At 42.4% G+C, this 24,638-nt stretch overlaps 1 protein-coding gene across 11 annotated transcripts in view; it reads right to left on the bottom strand.

The window, feature by feature from the left end:
* Ufd4 (ubiquitin fusion-degradation 4-like) overlaps positions 1-24,638 on the bottom strand; it is a 660,794-nt gene that overhangs the window by 251,800 nt on the left and 384,356 nt on the right. For all 11 annotated transcript variants that reach the window (XM_070079782.1, XM_070079788.1, XM_070079746.1 and 8 more), the window contains one exon: positions 2,868-3,102. In XM_070079782.1, the coding sequence (XP_069935883.1) occupies positions 2,868-3,102 (235 nt within the window). The remainder of the gene's footprint in view (positions 1-2,867; positions 3,103-24,638) is intronic.

The following is a 24,638-nucleotide window of genomic DNA, read 5'->3' as shown; positions in this document are numbered from 1 at the left end:
AAATACAGGATAAAGTTATACTAGTTGTAGGTTGGGGTATAACAAACACCCAGGGGTCAGGGTGGTACAACCATCCTGTTAAATGTATGAGAAACATAGGCCAGGTTAATGTTTTGCATTCTGGAAGGGTTACTAATTTCTAGTTATTTTAAACTATGCTTTGAAAACAAATGAAAGCAGTAGTATCTGTTGGTAGGTTTACTGCATACTTCTTGCTTCAGGACTCCATCTTGTTTAACAAGTCTCAAGATGAGGGCAGGTAAAGTTGCATTCACCTCCTCTTTAAGGGTAAATTGTACTGACAGCTCCACTTCGTTAAGATGTTCTCGGAGATGTAATAGGTTGAATGAACCATCTGGTTATCATGATCAGAATGTCATCTACATACCTCATCCAGGTAATGCATCATGGTATGACATCACAAAAATGATCCTTCTCCAAATGTTCCAGGAACAAATTTACCAGGAAAACACTTAGTGAGATCCCTTTGTTAATCCAAACTTCTGCTCATAGTGGCTATATCCCTAGCAAAAACATTAAAACTGACTCCTGCTTCGGTTAAAACAGTAAACTGAGCATGGGTCAGTAGATTTTCTGCTGTGCTCCATCAGTTATCAACCACAACAATGTATCTACCTCTTCTGCTAGAAAAATGATAGGATGGATAATGAGAACCTTCAAAACTAGGGATGCCAAGCGCATGATGATTCACTTCAAATCGATTGTTCTCTCTAGGCTGGAATACTACTGTACACTAACTGCCCCCTTTAAGGCAGGCAAAATTGCTGACCTGGAGAATGTACAGAGAACTTTCACAGCACACATAAGTATGATAAGGCAGCTAAATTACTGGGAACAGTTGAAGTCCCTTGATCTGTATTCCTTGGAATGCAGGCGAGAAAGACACATGATAATATACATTTGGAAAATCCTAGAGGGATTAGTACTAAACCTACACACGAAAATCACTCCCTATGAAAGCAAAAGACGAGGCAGGAGATGCAACATTCTCCAAATGAAAAGCAGGGGTGCCACGAGTACACTAAGAGAGAACACAATATGTGTCAGGAGGCCAAGACTGTTCAACTGCCTCCTAGCATACATAAGGGGGATTACCAGTAGACCCCTGGGTGTCTTCAAGAAGGTACTGCACAGACACCTAAAGTCAGTACCTGATCGGCCAAGCTGTGGTTCGTACATCAGTTTTCGTGCAGCCAGCAGTAACAGCCTGGTTGATCAGACCTTAATCCACCATGAGGCCTGGTTTCAGACCGGGCTGCGGACACTCAAAACCCTCTCCAGGTAACCTCCAGGTAACACCTAACCATGTGAAGTCTCTCCTTATGGACTATTTAATCCATTGCCTCTCATATCTAGTATACGTATACAGTGGAACCTCGGCTGTCGAGCTTAATTCATTCCAGATGTTGGTTCGACAGCCAAAATGGACAACCAAAGTAATTTTCCCATCAAGAATAATGCAAATGTAATTAATCCATTCCAGACCCCAAATGACAATATAATAATTTATTAATAATAATGTATACTTACTACAGTATACCACATAAAACAATGTCTAAAATTATACAGCACAGGGAAACTGTAAAAATGAATACTAAATAAATTAAACTGAAATACTGTGCAGTAAATGAAAATTTAACTGCCTCTTACCTGTCAGAAGGAGAGCTAATGGTAAAAGTCTGGCAGCTTCAAATCTTGTGGGAGAAAGCTGGTAGGCCTCCATGTGTTAGAATGGGCCTGCATGGTCAGTGTGCACAGCAAAAAATCTGAGACTGTTTTTGGTTTAAAACAGCGACTTTTCGGTGTATTTTCGTATGGTATTTATGGTTGTATTCTTATTTTCTTGGTCTCACTTGACAGAATTAAAGATATATTACAGAAATAGACATGATTCTGAATGGTGTACATATTAAAATTTGCTTGAAATTGAGCTCAAAATAGCAAAACTGTTAGATTTTTGCTGATGTTCAAGAGTAAACAAATCACATCACGTGTCCAATACACATCAACTGGTGGGTCAAATATGCATTCATGAATACGCATATTATTTACACAATTATTACAATTATGCAGTAGTATGAATAACAACAAATCTTCATTTTTTTGTGTGAATAAAAATTCAAAATGAAAAGCGGGGCCGGAGACATGACTAATGAAGAAAAAATGTTATTCTAGTGCAAGGAATGTCTGCATTGTTTATTATGGACCCAATTTTGAAATTGGCCTTTCTTGAATTCAGTGTGAAATTGGCAAAATTAGTAATTTCAGATCACTTTATTGGGTAGTTGAAATAGGTAAATGAGCAGTTTCTTGTACTCAATCGATAGAATGAAAGGAGTTCCAGGAGAATAGCTATGAGCTTGGTCAACTGAAACAATGGAATAAGCCCACGATAGTGCAATTCGGTATGTTATCCATCTAATTTCGTACTTTTGGTTTCATTACATTTGAAAAAAGATTCTCTATCATTTTATAAGAAAAACTCTTTTTTTTTTTTTTTTAAATTCTTCAACCTTGGGAGCATTGTTGGTTGACAACCAAGAGCATGTACGAAAACCAGTACATTTTTTCTCCAATTCCTTGTTCAAAAAATGATTAGCTCGGGAAGCAGTGCGTTTGACCACCGAGGTTCCACTGTACCTGATAAAGCCCAATGATAGGTGAAACATTGTACCATACAAATAAAGGACTTTACTAAATTTGCATATTTCTCACAACTTGAAATGTTACTGTTTAGGAAATCCTTTTGTGATTGTACCATACAACAGTTGTAATACATAATTACATTGTGTGAAACATGATTTTAAATCTAAAATCTTGAGAATACATACAATGAGAAGCTTTACCTTAATACACTGTTCAGCTAGGTCCTTGCTGGTTCTTGAACACACATCAGCCACTACAAGACGGTTGCACATTGCTTTGATTGCACCCTCTACTGTGGTGATGCGACGTGTACACTCGGCAGAAACGTCCAAATAGTAAGTAATGGCACGGGCAGTGACTTCTAAAACATTATCTGGAGCACACTCGTCCAGAAAGATGCGGCAGAGTGCTGGCAGGAATGTTCTTGGTGGACAACTGTGGATAAAATGCATAGGGTTATTATGAATGAACTGATGCAGTAATTATGGTTAGTTCAGTTAGATATTCTCAAATAATGGAGTTATTATATAATCTTAACACATATTTCCTTATTTAAGTTGTATTAAAAATTTCTGGTGAAAAACTACATATAATACAGTAGAAAAGTACTGTACACAAATAATAACAGTACTGCATTCATGTTAACTATAAAGTTAGCAATGTTCAATGCTGTAACTCTAATCTATGAACTTCAAAAAAAAAAGTGAAAACTATGGAAGTGTAAAACTAAAGCTTAAGTATTTAAAAAGGACCTACAATAATATATCACTCAGGCTGCACTCACTGGAGTGCACCTGAGGAGAAAACAATACATTGTAATCTATTCCTGCAAAATACTGGAAAGTGGTTTGAAATTTGCCATTTTTTGCTTGTTTTGCTTTCAATTTTTCTAATCAAGAGCAAAGTTTCTGATACCTTGTATTGCTGACACTTATTAACTGATCAAAAAATTCAGCATATGTGCACAAAACATTAAAAAATCTTACATAATCAGCACACATTGGCCTAAGGAAGGTTGGTGTTTATAACAATGTGTCATTCATAGTGGTCTACATCACCACTAAACTTTTAAGTCGAGGGCCACAAATTATATTAAATTACACACACACACACACACACAGTGGGAGGGGAGGGGAGGGGGGAGGGAAAGAGGCAAATGTAGTCCCTGTTCACAAAAAGAAGAGCAGAGCAGAAATCAGCAACTACAGACCAGTGTCACTCCTGTCAATCACTGGTAAGATCCTTGAGACAATAATCTCAAGACAAATGACAGATTTTTTTGACTACCACTCACTACTTTGTGATCGTCAATATGGCTTCAGGAAAGGTTACTCTGCTGCTGATCTGTTGTTAAACCTCTCCACTAAGTGGCACCAGTCACTGGATGAATCCAAAGTCAGCTGTGTGGTAGCACTGGACATTGCTGGCGCTTTCGACCGGGTGTGGCACCAGGGCCTCTTAGCAAAACTTCAAGCACTGGGAATTGCAGGCTCTACGCTATGTCTCCTCAGTGATTACCTTCATGGTAGATCTCTAAGTGTAGTCCTCAATGGAACGGAATCAGCAAGACATCCTATTGGGGCAAGCGTTCCACAAGGAAGTGTGCTGGGTCCACTGTTATGGAATGTCTACTTCAACGACCTTCTTCATCTCATCCCAGAATCACATGCATATGCAGACGACTGTACACTGACATTCACTTATCCAAGAGAAGAAATGCCAGCTGCTCTAAGCTACATCAATCACCAGCTGAGAGCTATATCAGCTTGGGGAAATAGATGGCAAGTAACATTTGCACCTGAGAAAACGCAAATGATGATCGTCTCTAGGCACCATGATGGTAATGCTGGTGCAGTAGTAAGGATGAATGGGAGGATGTTGGCACCTGGAGAAGAAGTTGATATCCTTGGGGTGAAATTTGACTCCAAACTAACCATGAAGAACCATGTTGTAAATCTTGCAAACAAGGCAGCCAGGAAGCTTACAGCACTTCGCCGTATCTCGCATCTGCTTGACAGTAGGGGTTGCAAGATACTGTACGAGGCACAAGTACGCTCACACCTTGAGTATGCTCCACTTTCTTGGTTTGCCTGTCCCCCCCTCTCATCTGCGACTGCTTGACAGAGTAGAGAACAGAGCAAGGCGTCTCATCTCTCGCCTGGACCCATCCTGGATGGATCTGTCATTTCAGCAGAGCCTTCAACATAGGAGGGATGTGGGTGGCCTTACTGTTATGTACAAGGCCAATATTGTCAAAATACCACACTTGGATCCACTTCGAGGACAGCGCGAAACAAGCTTTTATGCCACAAGACGGGCAGAAAGCAGCAACTTCACTCTGGCTGTACCCTTCTCCAGAACATCACTCCATCTGAGATCATACATACCCAGGATGACTCGAGTATGGAACACATTCGTTCAGCATAATGATGTCAACGAGATAACGTCAGTTGATCAAATGAAAATGCTGGCCCACAGATGGCTCCAACTTCATCCTGTTCCCTACTTGTATGTCTCATAACAATAAAAATGCTTTCAAATGAGCTGATGTAGGTAACAGCTCTTAGCTTGTCAATAAAGTTAGGAATCCTTAACCTGTAAATAGCTTGTCAATAAAGCTAGGGATCCTTAACCTTGTCAAACCATGTGTAAAAAAAAAAAAAAAAAAAAAAAAAAAGAGAGAGAGACAGAGAGAGAGAGAGAGAGAGAGAGAGAGAGAGAGAGAGAGAGAGAGAGAGAGAGAGAGAGAGAGAGAGAGAGAGAGAGAGAGAGAGAGAGAGAGAGAGAGAGAGACAGAGAGACAGAGAGACAGAGAGACAGAGAGAGAGACAGAGAGAGAGACAGAGAGAGAGAGAGAGAGACAGAGAGAGAGAGAGAGAGAGAGAGAGAGAGAGACAGAGAGAGAGAGAGAGAGAGAGAGAGAGAGAGAGAGAGAGACAGAGAGAGAGAGACAGAGAGAGAGACAGAGAGAGAGACAGAGAGAGACAGAGAGAGACAGAGAGAGACAGACAGAGACAGAGAGAGAGAGAAAGAGAGAAACACATTCCTCACCGGCAATATGTGACAAAGCCTACAGATCAGCCTTGGTTTGGCTTTCGTTGTAGAGAGGCTGCTACTGCTAAGTACAAAGCATGGCGAAGGAGTAAGAGACATCCTACCACCTATAACAGGAACTTGCACAGGCAAGCCTGTAGGCATATGGGTGACGTTCAAAAGTGGGCCATTGCTAAATGGGAGGTGGACACTAAAAGAAAGCTAGCATCAGGTAGGGTAGGGTCCAAAACCTGGTGGTCCCTGGTCAAGGACAGACAAGGTTATCTGCCTGATGAACTCATTCCACCTCTAAATCGACAGGATGGGACCACCTCTACTAGTAGTCAAGAGAAGGCGGACCTCTTCACTGAACACTTTGCTACCAAAATGCAAGTTCCTGATCCAGCAAGGGACCCTCCTTGGCTAGCTGCAAGAACTGTGTCAAAACTGTCAGTGGTGACAATAAGGCAGGAGGAGGTGCATTTCCTTCTTAAATCGCTTGACCAAGAAAAGGCTGTGGGCCCAGACAAGTTGAGCCAAAGATTGCTGAGAAGATGTGCAGACCAGCTAGCAGCACCTCTAACTCGCATCTTTCAGCACTGCCTAGTAGTGTAAATGGCCCTCTCTATGGAAAGAGGCAAATGTAGTCCCTGTTCACAAAAAGAAGAGCAGAGCAGAAATCAGCAACTACAGACCAGTGTCACTCCTGTCAATCACTGGTAAGATCCTTGAGACAATAATCTCAAGACAAATGACAAGAGTTTTTTGACTATCACTCACTACTTTGTGATCGTCAATATGGCTTCAGGAAAGGTTACTCTGCTGCTGATCTGTTGTTAAACCTCTCCACTAAGTGGCACCAGTCACTGGATGAATCCAAAGTCAGCTGTGTGGTAGCACTGGACATTGCTGGCGCTTTCGACCGGGTGTGGCACCAGGGCCTCTTAGCAAAACTTCAAGCACTGGGAATTGCAGGCTCTACGCTATGTCTCCTCAGTGATTACCTTCATGGCAGATCTCTAAGTGTAGTTCTCAATGGAACGGAATCAGCAAGACATCCTATTGGGGCAAGTGTTCCACAAAGAAGCGTGCTGGGACCATTGTTATGGAATGTCTACTTCAACGACCTTCTTCATCTCATCCCAGAATCACATGCATATGCAGACGACTGTACACTGACATTCACTTATCCAAGAGAAGAAATGCCAGCTGCTCTAAGCTACATCAATCACCAGCTGAGAGCTATATCAGCTTGGGGAAATAGATGGCAAGTAACATTTGCACCTGAGAAAACGCAAATGATAATCGTCTCTAGGCACCATGATGGTAATGCTGGTGCAGTAGTAAGGATGAATGGGAGGGTGTTGGCACCTGGAGAAGAAGTTGATATCCTTGGGGTGAAATTTGACTCCAAACTAACCATGAAGAACCATGTTGTAAATCTTGCAAACAAGGCAGCCAGGAAGCTTACAGCACTTCGCCGTATCTCGCATCTACTTGACAGTAGAGGTTGCAAGATTCTGTACGAGGCACAAGTACGTTCACACCTTGAGCATGCTCCACTTTCTTGGTTTACCTGCCCCCCCCCCCCCTCTCATCTGCGACTGCTTGACAGAGTAGAGAACAGAGCAAGACGTCTCATCTCTTGCCTGGACCCATCCTGGATAGATCTGTCATTTCAGCAGAGCCTTCAACACAGGAGGGATGTGGGTGGCCTTACTGTTATGTACAAGGCCAATATTGTCAAAGTACCACACTTGGATCCACTTCGAGGACAACGTGAAACAAGCTTTTATGCCACAAGACGGGCAGAAAGCAGCAACTTCACTCTGGTTGTACCCTTCTCCAAAACATCACTCCATCTGAGATCATATATACCCAGGATGACTCGAGTATGGAACATATTCGTACAGCATAATGATGTCAACGAGATAAAGTCATTTGATCATATGAAAATGCTGGCCCACAGATGGCTCCAACTTCATCCTGTTCCCTATAAAATACTTGTATGTTTCATAACAACAAAAATGCTTTCAAATGAGCTGATGTAGGTAACATCTCTTAGCATGTCAATAAAGTCAAACCCTGGAGGGGGAGGGGGAGAGAGGAGGGAGGGGGAGGGGGAGAGAGAGAGAGAGAGAGAGAGAGAGAGAGAGAGAGAGAGAGAGAGAGAGAGAGAGAGAGAGAGAGAGAGAGGGGGAGAGAGAGAGAGAGAGAGGAGAGAGAGAGGGGAGAGAGAGAGAGAGAGAGAGGGGAGGGGAGAGAGGGGAGAGAGAGAGGGGAGAGAGAGAGAGAGGAGAGAGAGAGAGAGAGAGAGAGAGAGAGAGGGGAGAGAGAGGGGAGGGAGAGAGAGAGAGAGAGAGAGAGAGAGAGAGAGAGAGAGAGAGAGAGAGAGAGAGAGAGAGAGGGAGTGAGAGTGAGTTGACCCTTGAAAAAAACAGGTTTGAACTGCGCGGGTCCACGTATATGCGAATTTTTTAATAAATATGTTGGAAATTTTTTTGGAGATTTGTGGCTGAAACAATTAAAAAAAGTTAGATATGTCATGAATGCATAAAATATATGTAGATTCTAGTTTATTTTATTATTTACTACCATAAAATATACACAAATCCATTATAAAAAGTTTAAATTTATCAAAACTTACTCACAATTACAGAGCGTACATGTTCCATTTGAAGTCGAGAGAACTTTAAACAAATGTAGATGCAATATTAATAATAATAATAATGATAATAATAATAATAATAATAATGATAATAATAATAATGATAATAATAATAATAATAATAATAATAATAATAATAATAATAATAATAATAATAATAAAGAAAAAGGCACAATATCGATTTCATAAAGTGTGCTTCTCACATGTTAAACGGACTTTATTCTCTTCCAAACTCTCTACTCTTGTGAAATCTCTTCTTCTCTAGCTTTCCTACATTTCCTTCTGATCTCCACAACTCTCTGCGTTCCGTAGATATCAAACTTATTTTCTGCCAAACTAACTAGTACTTAACAAATTAATTACTAAGTTTTAACCTAAATTATATGACGAGTTGAAAGATATAAAAAGTTTTAGAAAATATACAAAATATACTTAGGAGGATTATTTATTTGTCAAAATATCACCATAATGTGATGAATGCTACTTTGTGGTATTTTTTCTAATAAACTCAAGCACTCGCCACTGTGGCCGTCGGCAGACTGACCGTCTCAGACTCGGACGTGTACCTGACTGATACTTCGACTCTTCACATACACGTATACTGTGGTTCACTCCGTAGTATTGACAATAGCGACCACATAAAATTAAAATAAAAATACATCAGTGGTTAATGTGGCTTTCAGTTCACGCTGTTATAGCATACGTAAAGTAATTTATATAATTCATTAAACACAGACCCCCAAAAAGCAAGTGGGGCAGGACGAGGACAGAGTCGCAGAAACAGATGTCTGGCCAGCCTACCTACACCTTACATCCTCAACACTACACCAGTGATTCCCAACCTGGGACATACCTGGAGTTTACCTGGAGAGTTCCGGGGGTCAACGTCCCCGCGGCCCGGTCTGTGACCAGGCCTCCTGGTGGATCAGAGCCTGATCAACCAGGCTGTTACTGCTGGCTGCATGCAAACCAACGTACGAGCCACAGCCCGGCTGGTCAGGAACCGACTTTAGGTGCTTGTCCAGTGCCAGCTTGATGACTGCCAGGGGTCTGTTGGTAATCCCCCTTATGTATGCTGGGAGGCAGTTGAACAGTCTCGGGCCCCTGACACTTATTGTATGGTCTCTTAACGTGCTAGTGACACCCCTGCTTTTCATTGGGGGATGTTGCATCGTCTGCCAAGTCTTTGCTTTCGTAGTGAGTGATTTTCGTGTGCAATTTCGGTACTAGTCCCTCTAGGATTTTCCTGGTGTATATAATCATGTATTTTTCCCGCCTGCGTTCCAGGGAATACAGGTTTAGGAACCTCAAGCGCTCCCAGTAATTGAGGTGTTTTATCTCCGTTATGCGCGCCGTGAAGGTTCTCTGTACATTTTCTAGGTCAGCAATTTCACCTGCCTTGAAAGGTGCTGTTAGTGTGCAGCAATATTCCAGCCTAGATAGAACAAGTGACCTGAAGAGTGTCATCATGGGCTTGGCATCCCTCGTTTTGAAGGTTCTCAGTATCCATCCTGTCATTTTTCTAGCAGATGCGATTGATACAATGTTATGGTCCTTGAAGGTGAGATCCTCCGACATGATCACTCCCAGGTCTTTAACGTTGGTGTTTCGCTCTATTTTGTGGCCAGAATTTGTTTTGTACTCTGATGAAGATTTAATTTCCTCGTGTTTACCATATCTGAGTAATTGAAATTTCTCATCGTTGAACTTCATATTGTTTTCTGCAGCCCACTGAAAGGGAGACAATTTGAATATTTTTGGGGCAATTTAAAAATGTTAAAATAAAATAGCATTTATATATATATATATATATATATATATATATATATATATAATATATATATATATATATATATATATATATATATATATATATATATATATATATATATATATATATATATATATATATATATATATATATATATATATATATATATATATATTAAACTAGTCTTGCGCATGAATATATATATATATATATATATATATATATATATATATATATATATATATATATATATATATATATTATATTTATAAATATATATATTTATATTTATATATATATATATTTATATTTATATATATATATATATATATATATATATATATTTATATATATATTTATATATTTATATATATATTTATTTATAAATTTACATATATATTTATTTACATATTTATTTATATATTTACATGTTTATTTATATATTTAATTATATATATATATATATATATATATATATATATATATATATATATATATATATATATATATATATATATATATATATATATATATATATATATATATATATATATATATATATATATATATATATATATACATATATATATATAGTTATAGGTAATACATATTTTAAGAAAAAGAGGATAAATAAGTATACAAGATAGGATATAGGGCGAAATGACAGTAGTTTGTTGGATTATGTATTGGTAGATAAAAGACTGTTGTGTAGACTTCAGGATGTACATGTTTATAGAGGGGCCACAGATATATCAGATCACTTTCTAGTTGTAGCTACACTGAGAGTAAAAGGTAGATGGGATACAAGGAGAATAGAAGCATCAGAGAAGAGAGAGGTGAAGGTTTATAAACTAAAAGAGGAGGCAGTTAGGGAAAGATATAAACAGCTATTGGAGGATAGATGGGCTAATGAGAGCATAGGCAATGGGGTCGAAGAGGTATGGGGTAGGTTTAAAAATGTAGTGTTAGAGTGTTCAGCAGAAGTTTGTGGTTACAGGAAAGTGGGTGCGGGAGGGAAGAGGAGCGATTGGTGGAATGATGATGTAAAGAGAGTAGTAAGGGAGAAAAAGTTAGCATATGAGAAGTTTTTACAAAGTAGAAGTGATGCAAGGAGAGAAGAGTATATGGAGAAAAAGAGAGAGGTTAAGAGTGTGGTGAAGCAATGTAAAAAGAGAGCAAATGAGAGAGTGGGTGAGATGTTATCAACAAATTTCGTTGAAAATAAGAAAAAGTTTTGGAGTGAGATTAACAAGTTAAGGAAGCCTAGAGAACAAATGGATTTGTCAGTTAAAAATAGGAGAGGAGAGTTATTAAATGGAGAGTTAGAAGTATTGGGAAGATGGAGGGAATATTTTGAGGAATTGTTAAATGTTGATGAAGATAGGGAAGCTGTGATTTCGTGTATAGGGCAAGGAGGAATAACATCTTGTAGGAGTGAGGAAGAGCCAGTTGTGAGTGTGGGGGAAGTTCGTGAGGAAGTAGGTAAAATGAAAGGGGGTAAGGCAGCAGGGATTGATGGGATAAAGATAGAAATGTTAAAAACAGGTGGGGATATAGTTTTGGAGTGGTTGGTGCAATTATTTAATAAATGTATGGAAGAGGGTAAGGTACCTGGGGATTGGCAGAGAGCATGCATAGTTCCTTTGTATAAAGGCAAAGGGGACAAAAGAGAGTGCAAAAATTATAGGAGGATAAGTCTGTTGAGTATACCTGGTAAAGTATATGGTAGACTTATTATTGAAAGAATTAAAAGTAAGACTGAGAATAGGATAGCAGATGAACAAGGAGGCTTTAGGAAAGGAAGGGGGTGTGTGGACCAGGTGTTTACAGTGAAACATATAAGTGAACAGTATTTAGATAAGGCTATAGAGGTCTTTGTGGCATTTATGGATTTGGAAAAGGCGTATGACAGGGTGGATAGGGGGGCAATGTGGCAGATGTTGCAGGTGTATGGTGTAGGAGGTAGGTTACTGAAAGCAGTGAAGAGTTTTTACGAGGATAGTGAGGCTGAAGTTAGAGTACATAGGAAAGAGGGAAATTATTTCCCAGTAAAAGTAGGCCTTAGACAGGGATGTGTGATGTCACCGTGGTTGTTTAATATATTTATAGATGGGGTTGTAAGAGAAGTAAATGCGAGGGTCTTGGCAAGAGGCGTGGAGTGAAAAGATGAAGAATCACACAAAGTGGGAGTTGTCACAGTTGCTCTTTGCTGATGACACTGTGCTCTTGGGAGATTCTGAAGAGAAGTTGCAGAGATTGGTGGATGAATTTGGTAGGGTGTGCAAAAGAAGAAAATTAGAAGTGAATACAGGAAAGAGTAAAGTTATGAGGATAACAAAAATATTAGGTGATGAAAGATTGGATATCAGATTGGAGGGAGAGAGTATGGAGGAAGTGAATGTATTCAGATATTTGGGAGTGGACGTGTCAGCGGATGGGTCTATGAAGGATGAGGTGAATCATAGAATTGATGAGGGGAAAAGGGTGAGTGGTGCACTTAGGAGTCTGTGGAGACAAAGAACTCTGTCCTTGGAGGCAAAGAGGGGAATGTATGAGAGTATAGTTTTACCAACACTCTTATATGGGTGTGAAGCATGGGGGATGAATGTTGTAGCGAGGAGAAGGCTGGAGGCAGTGGAGATGTCATGTCTGAGAGCAATGTGTGGTGTGAATATAATGCAGAGAATTCGTAGTTTGGAAGTTAGGAGGAGGCGCGGGATTACCAAAACTGTTGTCCAGAGGGCTGAGGAAGGGTTGTTGAGGTGGTTCGGACATGTAGAGAGAATGGAGCGAAACAGAATGAATTCAAGAGTGTATCAGTCTGTAGTGGAAGGAAGGCGGGGTAGGGGTCGGCCTAGGAAAGGTTGGAGGGAGGGGGTAAAGGAGGTTTTGTGTGCGAGGGGCTTGGACTTCCAGCATGCGTGCGTGAGCGTGTTTGATAGGAGTGAATGGAGACGAATGGTTTTTAATACTTGACGTGCTGTTGGAGTGTGAGCATAGTAACATTTATGAAGGGGTTCAGGGAAACCGGCAGGCCGGACTTGAGTCCTGGAGATGGGAAGTACAGTGCCTGCACTCTGAAGGAGGGGTGTTAATGTTGCAGTTTAAAAACTGTAGTGTAAAGCACCCTTCTGGCAAGACAGTGATGGAGTGAATGATGGTGAAAGTTTTTCTTTTTCGGGCCACCCTGCCTTGGTGGGAATCGGTCAGTGTGATAATAATAATAAATATATATTTATATATATATATGTATTTTTTTTTATCACACTGGCCGATTCCCACCAAGGCAGGGTGGCCTGAAAAAGAAAAACTTTCACCATCATTCACTCCATCACTGTCTTGCCAGAAGGGTGCTTTACACTACAGTTTTTAAACTGCAACATTAACAGTTTAATATATATATATATATATATATATATATATATATATATATATATATATATATATATAATATTCCAATTACATATAATTATATTTATTCGCATCATTTATACATGATAACAATGTGTGGTGTTAATATAATGCAGAGAATTCATAGTTTGGAAATTAGAAGGAGGTGAGGGATTACCAAAACTATTATGCTGAGGGCTGAGGAGGGGTTGTTGAGGTGGTATGGACATGTAGAGAGGTTGGAACGAAAGAGAATGACTTCGAGACTATATAAATCTGTAGTGGAGGGAAGGCGGGGTAGGGATCGCCTAGGAAAGGTTGGAGGGAGAGGGTAAAGTAGGTTTTGTGTGCGAGGGGCTTGGACTTCCAGCAAGCATGCGCGTGTTAGATAAAAGCGAATAGAGACAAATGGTTTTCAGGACATGACGTGCTGTTGGAGTGTAAGCAAGGTAACATTTATGAAGGGATTCAGGGAAACCGGCAGGCAGGACTTGAATCCTGAAGATGGGAAGTAGAGTGTCTGCACTCTGAATGAGGGGTGTTAATGTTGCAGTTTTATAACTGTAGTGTAAGCACGCCTCTGGCAAGACAGTGATGGAGTGAATGATGAAAGTTTTTCTTTTTTTCGGGCCACCCTGCCTTGGTGGGAAACGGCCGATGTGTTAATAAAAAAAAATAACAATTCCATTTTATTACTTACAAAATTATATTTTATATTTTGTTAAACCGAGTCCAAAAATATTAACTTGGGCAGCCATATTGTGAGGAGTCTCTATGCATGCACAACTGTAAGTCTTGAAAAATTGACTTCGAGGGAGGTATTTTACAGTTTCTCTCTGTTGAAATGTCCGGGAATAAGGGTACTGTTGCGGCCCCTGCCAAACTAGCGGTTAAATAGTTAACCTGCCGGCCGGCAGTACCACTGGGTGCGTCATCAAACCCAATGTGGGGGCTGCTGAGCCGGCCTTAGAGCAGTAAGAGCCTGAGTGCCTCACGGTACACACCTAAGCAGTAGGTACCTGACCACCGAAGGGTACACGTCTACTGGCTTTAGTAACAGTATGTACCAGAGCGCCTCGCTGTACACACCTAAGCAGTAGGTACCTGACCACCGAAGGGTACACGTCTACTGGCTTTAGTAACAGTATGTACCAGAGCGCCTCGCTGTACACACCTAAGCAGTAGGTACCTGACCACCGAAGGGTACACGTCTACTGGCTTTAGAAATATTATGTACCTGAGCGCCTCGCTGTACACACCTAAGCAGTAGGTACCTGACCACCGAAGGGTACACGTCTACTGGCTTTAGAAATATTATGTACCTGAGCGCCTCGCTGTACACACCTAAGCAGTAGGTACCTGACCACCGAAGGGTACACGTCTACTGGCTTCAACATTAAGTACCTGAACTCCTCAGGGTACACGTCTATGCAGTAGGTACCTGACCACCGAATCGTACCTATCTACTGGCGTTAGAAGAACCGCTCACCGCAGCTCACTGAGTCTGTTGGCCTCAGTTACTTGATGGCCGCATTCAGTGAGCTTGCAGCATGGTGTTCGGCTAGCGGTGTGTCAACCGCCTTTGGAGAGGATTTACTGGACTACCGGTGATGTCTGTGGACTCACCGTCTACGTTGATCAACTGTGGGCCGGAGTCGTCAGATGCTGTTTAGTGGGACATTACATGAAGAAAAGGTTGGAGTGTTACACTGAACTGGGCCAGGACCGTAGTGTGACACTGAGGGACGTACGATGGAGTGGAACACTGAGATATGCACAGGACCGTAGTGGAACACTGAGATGAAAAGGGTGTCGTGGGACACTGAAGATGGCCTGGTTGTAGTGTACACTGAACAGTGTCGTGTGACTGACTTCGTGTCGTGAGAGGCAGTTGATTGTAATTTATTATTATAAAAATGTTATTTATAATTTATTGTTTTAGCATAGAGATATATATATATATAGTGACACAGTAGTGTCAAGAGTTGTACCCTGTGTAGGGTTATTAATTATTTACTATTTTAGTTAGATGCTAATTATAATTTATTATAGTAACATGTACATATTATTATTATATCATAGTTCAAATACCTCTAGACCAAAGATAGTTGATTAAAGATTAATTTATTAATGTGTGTATTTATGTATCCCGAACTCTTTATTACAAAAGAAGTAAATCTTAATACCATCGTCTTTTAAAAATTACTTTTTTTGTAATATATGGGGGCCTGTCCGGGAGGATAATGATTATCTAGAATGATTTCTGGACGATCATATCCGGGATGACGGTTCGGGATACATATTACATTGATCTTTGTGTGTCGGTCCTTTTGTGGTGGGGGTGTTGCGGCCCCTGCCAAACTAGTGGTTAAATAGTTAACCTGCCGGCCGGCAGTACCACTGGGTGCGTCATCAAACCCAATGTGGGGGCTGCTGAGCCGGCCTTAGAGCAGTAAGAGCCTGAGTGCCTCACGGTACACACCTAAGCAGTAGGTACCTGACCACCGAAGGGTACACGTCTACTGGCTTTAGTAACAGTATGTACCAGAGCGCCTCGCTGTACACACCTAAGCAGTAGGTACCTGACCACCGAAGGGTACACGTCTACTGGCTTTAGTAACAGTATGTACCAGAGCGCCTCGCTGTACACACCTAAGCAGTAGGTACCTGACCACCGAAGGGTACACGTCTACTGGCTTTAGAAATATTATGTACCTGAGCGCCTCGCTGTACACACCTAAGCAGTAGGTACCTGACCACCGAAGGGTACACGTCTACTGGCTTCAACATTAAGTACCTGAACTCCTCAGGGTACACGTCTATGCAGTAGGTACCTGACCACCGAATCGTACCTATCTACTGGCGTTAGAAGAACCGCTCACCGCAGCTCACTGAGTCTGTTGGCCTCAGTTACTTGATGGCCGCATTCAGTGAGCTTGCAGCATGGTGTTCGGCTAGCGGTGTGTCAACCGCCTTTGGAGAGGATTTACTGGACTACCGGTGATGTCTGTGGACTCACCGTCTACGTTGATCAACTGTGGGCCGGAGTCGTCAGATGCTGTTTAGTGGGACATTACATGAAGAAAAGGTTGGAGTGTTACACTGAACTGGGCCAGGACCGTAGTGTGACACTGAGGGACGTACGATGGAGTGGAACACTGAGATATGCACAGGACCGTAGTGGAACACTGAGATGAAAAGGGTGTCGTGGGACACTGAAGATGGCCTGGTTGTAGTGTACACTGAACAGTGTCGTGTGACTGACTTCGTGTCGTGAGAGGCAGTTGATTGTAATTTATTATTATAAAAATGTTATTTATAATTTATTATTTTAGCATAGAGATATATATATATATATATAGTGACACAGTAGTGTCAAGAGTTGTACCCTGTGTAGGGTTATTAATTATTTACTATTTTAGTTAGATGCTAATTATAATTTATTATAGTAACATGTACATATTATTATTATATCATAGTTCAAATACCTCTAGACCAAAGATAGTTGATTAAAGATTAATTTATTAATGTGTGTATTTATGTATCCCGAACTCTTTATTACAAAAGAAGTAAATCTTAATACCATCGTCTTTTAAAAATTACTTTTTTTGTAATAGGTACAAATAAGTTTTAGATGAAGAAGTGCATGATTCAACACCCAAATTTGTTTATATATCAGGGGAGACATCAAATTGTATTCTGAGGTGTCGAGGTGAGCCATGACGCAAAAATGGTTAGGAACCACAGCTGAATCTAAACCTTAGAGTACACTCTCGACATGTGCTATAATTCATGTCTTCAATAACCAACATTCTCAATACCCTACACCCTCGACATGCAGCTATACCTCACCCTCGACATGCAGCTATACCTCACCCTCGACATGCAGCTATACCTCACCCTCGACATGCAGCTATACCTCACCCTCGACATGCAGCCATACCTCACCCTCGACATGCAGCCATACCTCACCCTCGACATGCAGCCATACCTCACCCTCGACATGCAGCCATACCTCACCCTCGACATGTAGCCATACCTCACCCTCGACATGTAGCCATACCTCACCCTCGACATGCAGCCATACCTCACCCTCGACATTCAGCCATACCTCACTGTCGACATGCAGCCATGCCTCACCCTCGACATGTAGCCATACCTCACCCTCGACATGTAGCCATACCTCACCCTCGACATGCAGCCATACTTCACCCTCGACATGTAGCCGTAACTCACCCTCGACATGCAGCCATACCTCACCCTCGACATGCAGCCATACCTCACCCTCGACATGTAGCCATACCTCACCCTCGACATGCAACTATACTTCACCCTCGACATGCAGCCATACCTCACCCTCGACATGCAGCCATACCTCACCCTCGACATGCAGCCATACCTCACTCTCGACATGCATCCATGTTAGGGTGAGGTATGGCTGCATGCTGAGGGTGCTGCAGTTGCAGCAGCCGCAGCCGCCTACCATGCTAGAGCAGCTCTCCCTTTAACTGAACCTATCATGCACAATGGCCTGTGTTGAGTGGAGTAACCCCGCTATCTCCCATGCTGTATGTAGGGTAGCAACAACATAACCCATCCACCATTAACACTTACCACTGAACTTCACTACCACTGCAGCAACAACATAACCCACCTACCATCAACTCTCCCACTGGCCTTTACTACCACTGTAGCAATAATGTGAAGGCTTAGCTCCAAATCTGCACACTGCCGTAACATATTGGAGTGAGTACTAGTGCAAAATAAGCCCAGTGAAAAGCAGGGGCACAGTATGCACCATAAGAGAACACTGTATCAAGGTCAAATTATTCAAGTTACAAAAGGATATCAGAAACACTGTTGCGGCTAGTGTAGAAGTGGAAAAGTATCTCCACCAATCTACACACACAAATCACTCCCTACGAAAGTAAAGGACTGGGCAAGCGGTGCAAAATACCCCCAATAAAAAGTAGGGGCGACACTGGTACACTAAGAGAAAACGCCATAAATGTCCGGGGCCCAAGACTGTTCAATAGCCTCCCATTAGCCATAAGGGGCATTACCAATAGGCCCCTGACTGCCTTCGAGGGAGGTGGACAGATACTTGAAGTCGGTGCCGGATCAGCCGGGCTGTGATTCGTACGTTGAACTACGTGCAGCCAGCAGTAACAGCCTGGTTGATCAGGCCCTGATCCACCGGGAGGCCTGCTCGTGGACCGGGCCGCGGGGACGCTGATCCCCGGAATACCCTCAAGGTAGGCAGGAAGGCAGGTAACCCACCTACCATCAACCCTCCCACTGATCTTTACTACCACTGTAACAACAACGTAACCCACCTACCATCAACTACCACTGACCTTTACTACCACTGTTACAACAACGTAACCCACCTACAATCAATTCTACCACTGACCTTTACTACCACTGTAACAACAACGTAACCCACCTACCATCAATTCTACCACTGACCTTTACTACCACTGTAGCAACAACACAGCCCACCTACCATCAACTCTACCAATGACCTTTACTACCACTGTAACAACAACGTAACCCACCTACCATTAACTCTACCACTGACCTTTACTACCACTGTAACAATAACGTAACCCACCTACCAGTAATTTACCACTGGCCTTTACTACCACTGTAGAAACAACGTAATCCACCTACAACCAATTTACCACCAACCTTTACTACCACTGTAGAAACAACGTAACCCACCTACCATCAATTCTGCCACTGACTTTCCATCAACTCTAAAACTAACCTTCACTACCAGAGTAAAATCCAGCATAACCGAGGGGAAAAAAAAAAAAAACCTCAACACCCCGATGCACGGTCCTGGCTCTTCAAGTTTCTTGTACTTATAGCAGACTCATAAAAACTCTTTCCACAACTTCGTATCATTTGCGGATGACATCAAAATAAGTATGAAAGTCACCTCGGTAGAAACGGAAAAAATGCAGGAATATATTATCAGTTTTTTCCAGTGGGCCGTGAAAAAAAACATGACTTTCAATGTTGACAAGTTCCATCTGCTCAGATATAGAAATAATGAATAACTCAAAAGGGACATTGCATACGACACCCAAGAAGATTATAAAATAACCTGTGAAAGACATGGGAGTAATTATGTCGGCTTACCTTTCTTTCAAAGAAGACAATAAGGCCAATGTCACGACAGCCAGGAAAATGATGGGGAGGATAACGAAAAGTTGCAAAGCAAGGTAATTAGTGTCAATGATGACATTATTTCAATCACTTGGTGTCCTCTTTCGTTTAGAGTATTTTTCAGAATTTACGGCCCCAATCTGGGAAGGGGAGATATCGGAACTGGAACAGATGAAGAGATTATTTACATCCCGCATAAAGCCAATAAAGCATTTATATTACTGGGAACGCCCTAAAGTCCTTAATATGTACTCACAGGACAGGAGGAGAGATACATACTATATACCCGAGGAAAGTGATTCAAGGCTTAGTTCCAAATCTGCACACTGGCCTAGCATACTGGAGTGAGGTATGAGTAGCAGTATAAAATAAGCCCAGTAAAAAGCAGGGGCACCGTAGGCACCATACGAGAACACTGTATTAAGGCCAGACTATTCAACTAGTTACCAGAGGATATCAGAAACAGTGCTGCGGCAAGTGTAGAAGTCTTCAAGAGGAAATTGGACAAGTATCTCTGCCAAGTGGCAGATCAACAGGCTGAGTTGGATGTGTGTGCCAGCGGGCCGCTAGCAGCAACAGCCTGGTTGACCAGGCAAGTACAAGACAAGCCTTCCTCAAGGCCGGTCTCTGTGGAGTAGAAAACTTCTCGAAACTCATCTATCGTATATCAAAGATACCACTGTAGCAACAAAACCCACCTACCATCAACTCAACCACTGACCTTCACCACCACTGTAGCAACAAAACCCACGTACCATCAACTCAACCACTGACCTTCACTACCACTGTAGCAACAAAACCCACCTACCATCAACTCAACCACTGACCTTCACTACCACTGTAGCAACAAAACCCACCTACCATCAACTCAACCACTGACCTTCACTACCACTGTAGCAACAAAACCCACCTACCATCAACTCAACCACTGATCTTCACTACCACTGTAGCAACAGAACACACCTACCATCAACTCAACCACTGACCTTCACTACCACTGTAGCAACAAAACCCACCTACCACCAACTCAACCACTGACCTTCACTACCACTGTAGCAACAAAACCCACCTACCATCAACTCTACCACTGAACTTTACTACCACTGTAGCAACAACAGAACCCACCTACCATCAACCCAACCACTGACCTTCACTACCACTGTAGCAACAACAGAACCCACCTACCATCAACTACCACTGACCTTCACTACCACTGTAGCAACAACAGAACCCACCTACCATCAACTCAACCACTGACCTTCACTACCACTGTAGCATCAACAGAACCCACCTACCATCAACTCTACCACTGACATTCATTACCACTGTAGCAACAACAGAACCCACCTACCATCAACCCAACCACTGACCTTCACTACCACTGTAGCAACAACAGAACCCACCTACCATCAACTACCACTGACCTTCACTACCACTGTAGCAACAACAGAACCCACCTACCATCAACTCAACCACTGACCTTCACTACCACTGTAGCATCAACAGAACCCACCTACCATCAACTCTACCATTGACCTTCACTACCACTGTAGCAACAACAGAACCCACCTACCATCAACTACCACTGACCTTCACTACCACTGTAGCAACAACAGAACACACCTACCATCAACTACCACTGACCTTCACTACCACTGTAGCAACAACAGAACACACCTACCATCAACTACCACTGACCTTCACTACCACTGTAGCAACAACAGAACCCACCTACCATCAACTACCACTGACCTTCACTACCACTGTAGCAACAACAGAACCCACCTACCATCAACTACCACTGACCTTCACTACCACTGTAGCAACAACAGAACACACCTACCATCAACTCTACCACTGACCTTCACTACCACTGTAGCAACAGAACACACCTACCATCAACTCTACCACTGACCTTCACTACCACTGTAGCAACAACAGAACACACCTACCATCAGCACTCCTCGACTTCCCTGCCAGTGTAGCAAGAAGATACATGTACAACAGTGAAGTGTCTTTATTCCGAAACGTTACGCCTACACACTAAGCTTCTCCAGTCGAATACAGAGGCGGCGGGAGAAGCAGAAGAGCTGAAAAGACGATATAATCACAGGCCATCACTCTCGAGGGCCATTATCATATTCATACTGTACCAAGACCTTGACGCACCTACTAACAACTCTTCCACAGCTCTTCATTACCACTATAACATCAAAACAAATAGTAAACAAAATGAGACCTAGAATTAGAGCGAGAGCCAGAGCAACGTCCTCGCGCCTTTGATATACCTTTGACTTTCGTGACTTTTAAATTATCAATGAACTTGATAATGTGAGAAGTCACGAAAGCGCTTGGTATTTCGCTATTTATTTCACAGTGCTTGTTCTGCATATTGTGATATCACCTGTTTACTGTGAGATCACACAACCCCTGCAACCACAATTAGGTGAGTACAATTAGGTGAGTACACACACACACACACACACACACACACACCGGTTTAAGGCCTCAACACTTAAAACAAATACTCAATGCAGCACTTGGTGATGTTTCAGAGAGGCTGCTGTCTGAACTCACCAAATTTTCCAACCTGTGCCTGGCTGGCAGTGTCCCAGAGGTCATCAGACCCCTTTTCTTTGGTGCCTCATAGTGTGCCCTCCGGAAAAAAGATGGCAGAATCAGGCCCCTTGCAGTGGGTAACACCCTTCGGCGCCTAGTTGCCAAGGCTGGAGTAAGAAGGGTGAGTCAAGAGGCTGCTGCAATGCTGAAACCAACTCAGCTCGGTTTCGGCGTTCAACAAGGCTGTGAAGCAACTGCCCAGCAGCACGAGTATATATCAAAAGCATGTCCGCTGAAAAAGCCTTGGTCAAATTGGACTTTGCCAACGCTTTCAACTCAGTCAGAAAGGATGCTGCTCTCCAAGCAGTTTATAGAAACTTCCCTTCCCTTTATCCTTTCATAGAATCGTGTTATAGTGTGACTTCCAAACTATTGTTTGGGGACCATGAAATTGACTCATGTGAGGGCGTGCAACAGGGGGACCCTCTCGCCCCCCTTTCTATTCTGTTTGGTCATCAAGGAAGTCACGGAGGCACTCTCCAGCGAGCTCAATATCTGGTTCCTGGACGACGGTACACTAGCTGGCACAACAGAATCTCTCCTAGAGGACATCAGTAAAATTAAAGACATGGGAGAAAGCCTGGGCCTTTCTTTAAACCCCACCAAATGTGAAATAGTTTCTACCAATCAACAGATGATCCAGAATATTAGTACCGTTTTACCAGGAGCACGAGCCATTGATCCAGCCAATAGCACTCTCCTTTGTGCTCCTCTTGGGTCCAATGCCATCGATCTGATCCTAGAAAAAAAAGTCTCAAGACCTCCGGACGATGGAAAGCAGGATGAAAGACATTGACACACACGATGCCTTCTACCTACTCACCAGGTGCCTGTCAATCCCAAAACTTACCTACTTTCTGAGATGCTCCCCAGCCTTCAGCAGTCCAAAACTCAAGGAATATGACTCTCTCCTAAAGACCAAGCTAGAGAGTGTATTGAATCTTTCTCTTGAAGATGGACAGTGGTTGCAAGCCTCACTTCCGGTCAGGCTTGGGGGGCTAGGAGTACGCAGATCCTCCCAGATTGTTCTACCAGCTTTCCTATCCTCTTCCACAGCATCAAACGAGTTGATAAGACAAATTCTTCCTGATAACAGAGACTCAGCAGGAATACATGACCCTAGCTATGCCAGTGCCATCACTGAATGGGAGACTCTTGCTGCTCCAGCACCAAACCCTAGTGCAGCACTGGCTCACAGTCAAGATGGGATGGTCCGATCGCTGAAAAGGTGCTTGCCAACATGCTCAGGGCTGCAACATCAGATAGGGAGACTGCCCGTCTCCAGGCTGTGAGCGCACATCACTCTGGGGACTTCCTCCAAACAGTTCCCATATCGGCAATGAGAATGCGACTCGACCCTAAGGCCCTCCAAATTGTGGTGGCTCTGCGCCTTGGTGCCCCAATTCACACAGAATATGTGTGTATTTGCGGCGAAGCGCAAGCAGACCAATATGGTCTACATGGTCTTAACTGTTCCAAAACCAAGGGCTGTCATGCAAGACACAATGAGGTCAACATCATAAAGAGAACCCTTGCTGCAGCTGGATGCCCAGCCGAGAGGGAGCCCCGATCACTAGCAGGAAACAATACCCACAACCCAGCAAACCACCCTGGCAGGATCACCATCTATCCTTGGAAAAATGGCAAGCTCTTAGCATGGGACTATACTTTTGTGTCCACACTGGCTGACACCTATATCCATCACAGTGTCAGGCGACAGGGAGGAGTACAAGATCAGCAAGTACAGGGACATAAGCCAACAGTATCAATTTGACCCAGTGGGATCAGAGACCTTGGGATCATGGGGAAAAAAATACCACACATTCCCTTAAAGAATTGGGTTTCAGACTCATCCACACCACTAGGGACCCAAGGGCAGCCACTTTCATGTTCCACCCCCTCAGTGTGGCCATTCAGAGGGGAAATGCTTGCTGCATACTTGGCTCGCGTCCGGCTTCGGAGGAGCTGGAGGAAATTCATGATCCTTAATACACTGTACCATTGTATTCATATTTTTGTTTTTCTGCAAATGTATTCTGTTTATTAATAAATGTTCACATAGAATGTAAAACATAGGGGGTGGTAGAAGAAAATATTCAAACAGCTCTGGGGAGAACCTTGAGTTTTCCCTGAGGTGCGTTTATTGTCTTCTCTGAGGATGAGGGTCCCCATTCCAGCTATAGAGGTGGTACCTCCCTATATATATATATATATATATATATATATATATATATATATATATATATATATATATATATATACATATATATATATATATATATATATTTATTATCACACTGGCCGATTCCCACCAAG

The sequence above is a fragment of the Cherax quadricarinatus genome, chromosome 6 (assembly GCF_038502225.1).
Source record: "Cherax quadricarinatus isolate ZL_2023a chromosome 6, ASM3850222v1, whole genome shotgun sequence".
NCBI lineage: Eukaryota > Metazoa > Arthropoda > Malacostraca > Decapoda > Parastacidae > Cherax > Cherax quadricarinatus.
The sequence above is the reverse complement of the archived record's forward strand: the minus strand, read 5'-3'. Positions and strand labels throughout refer to the sequence as shown.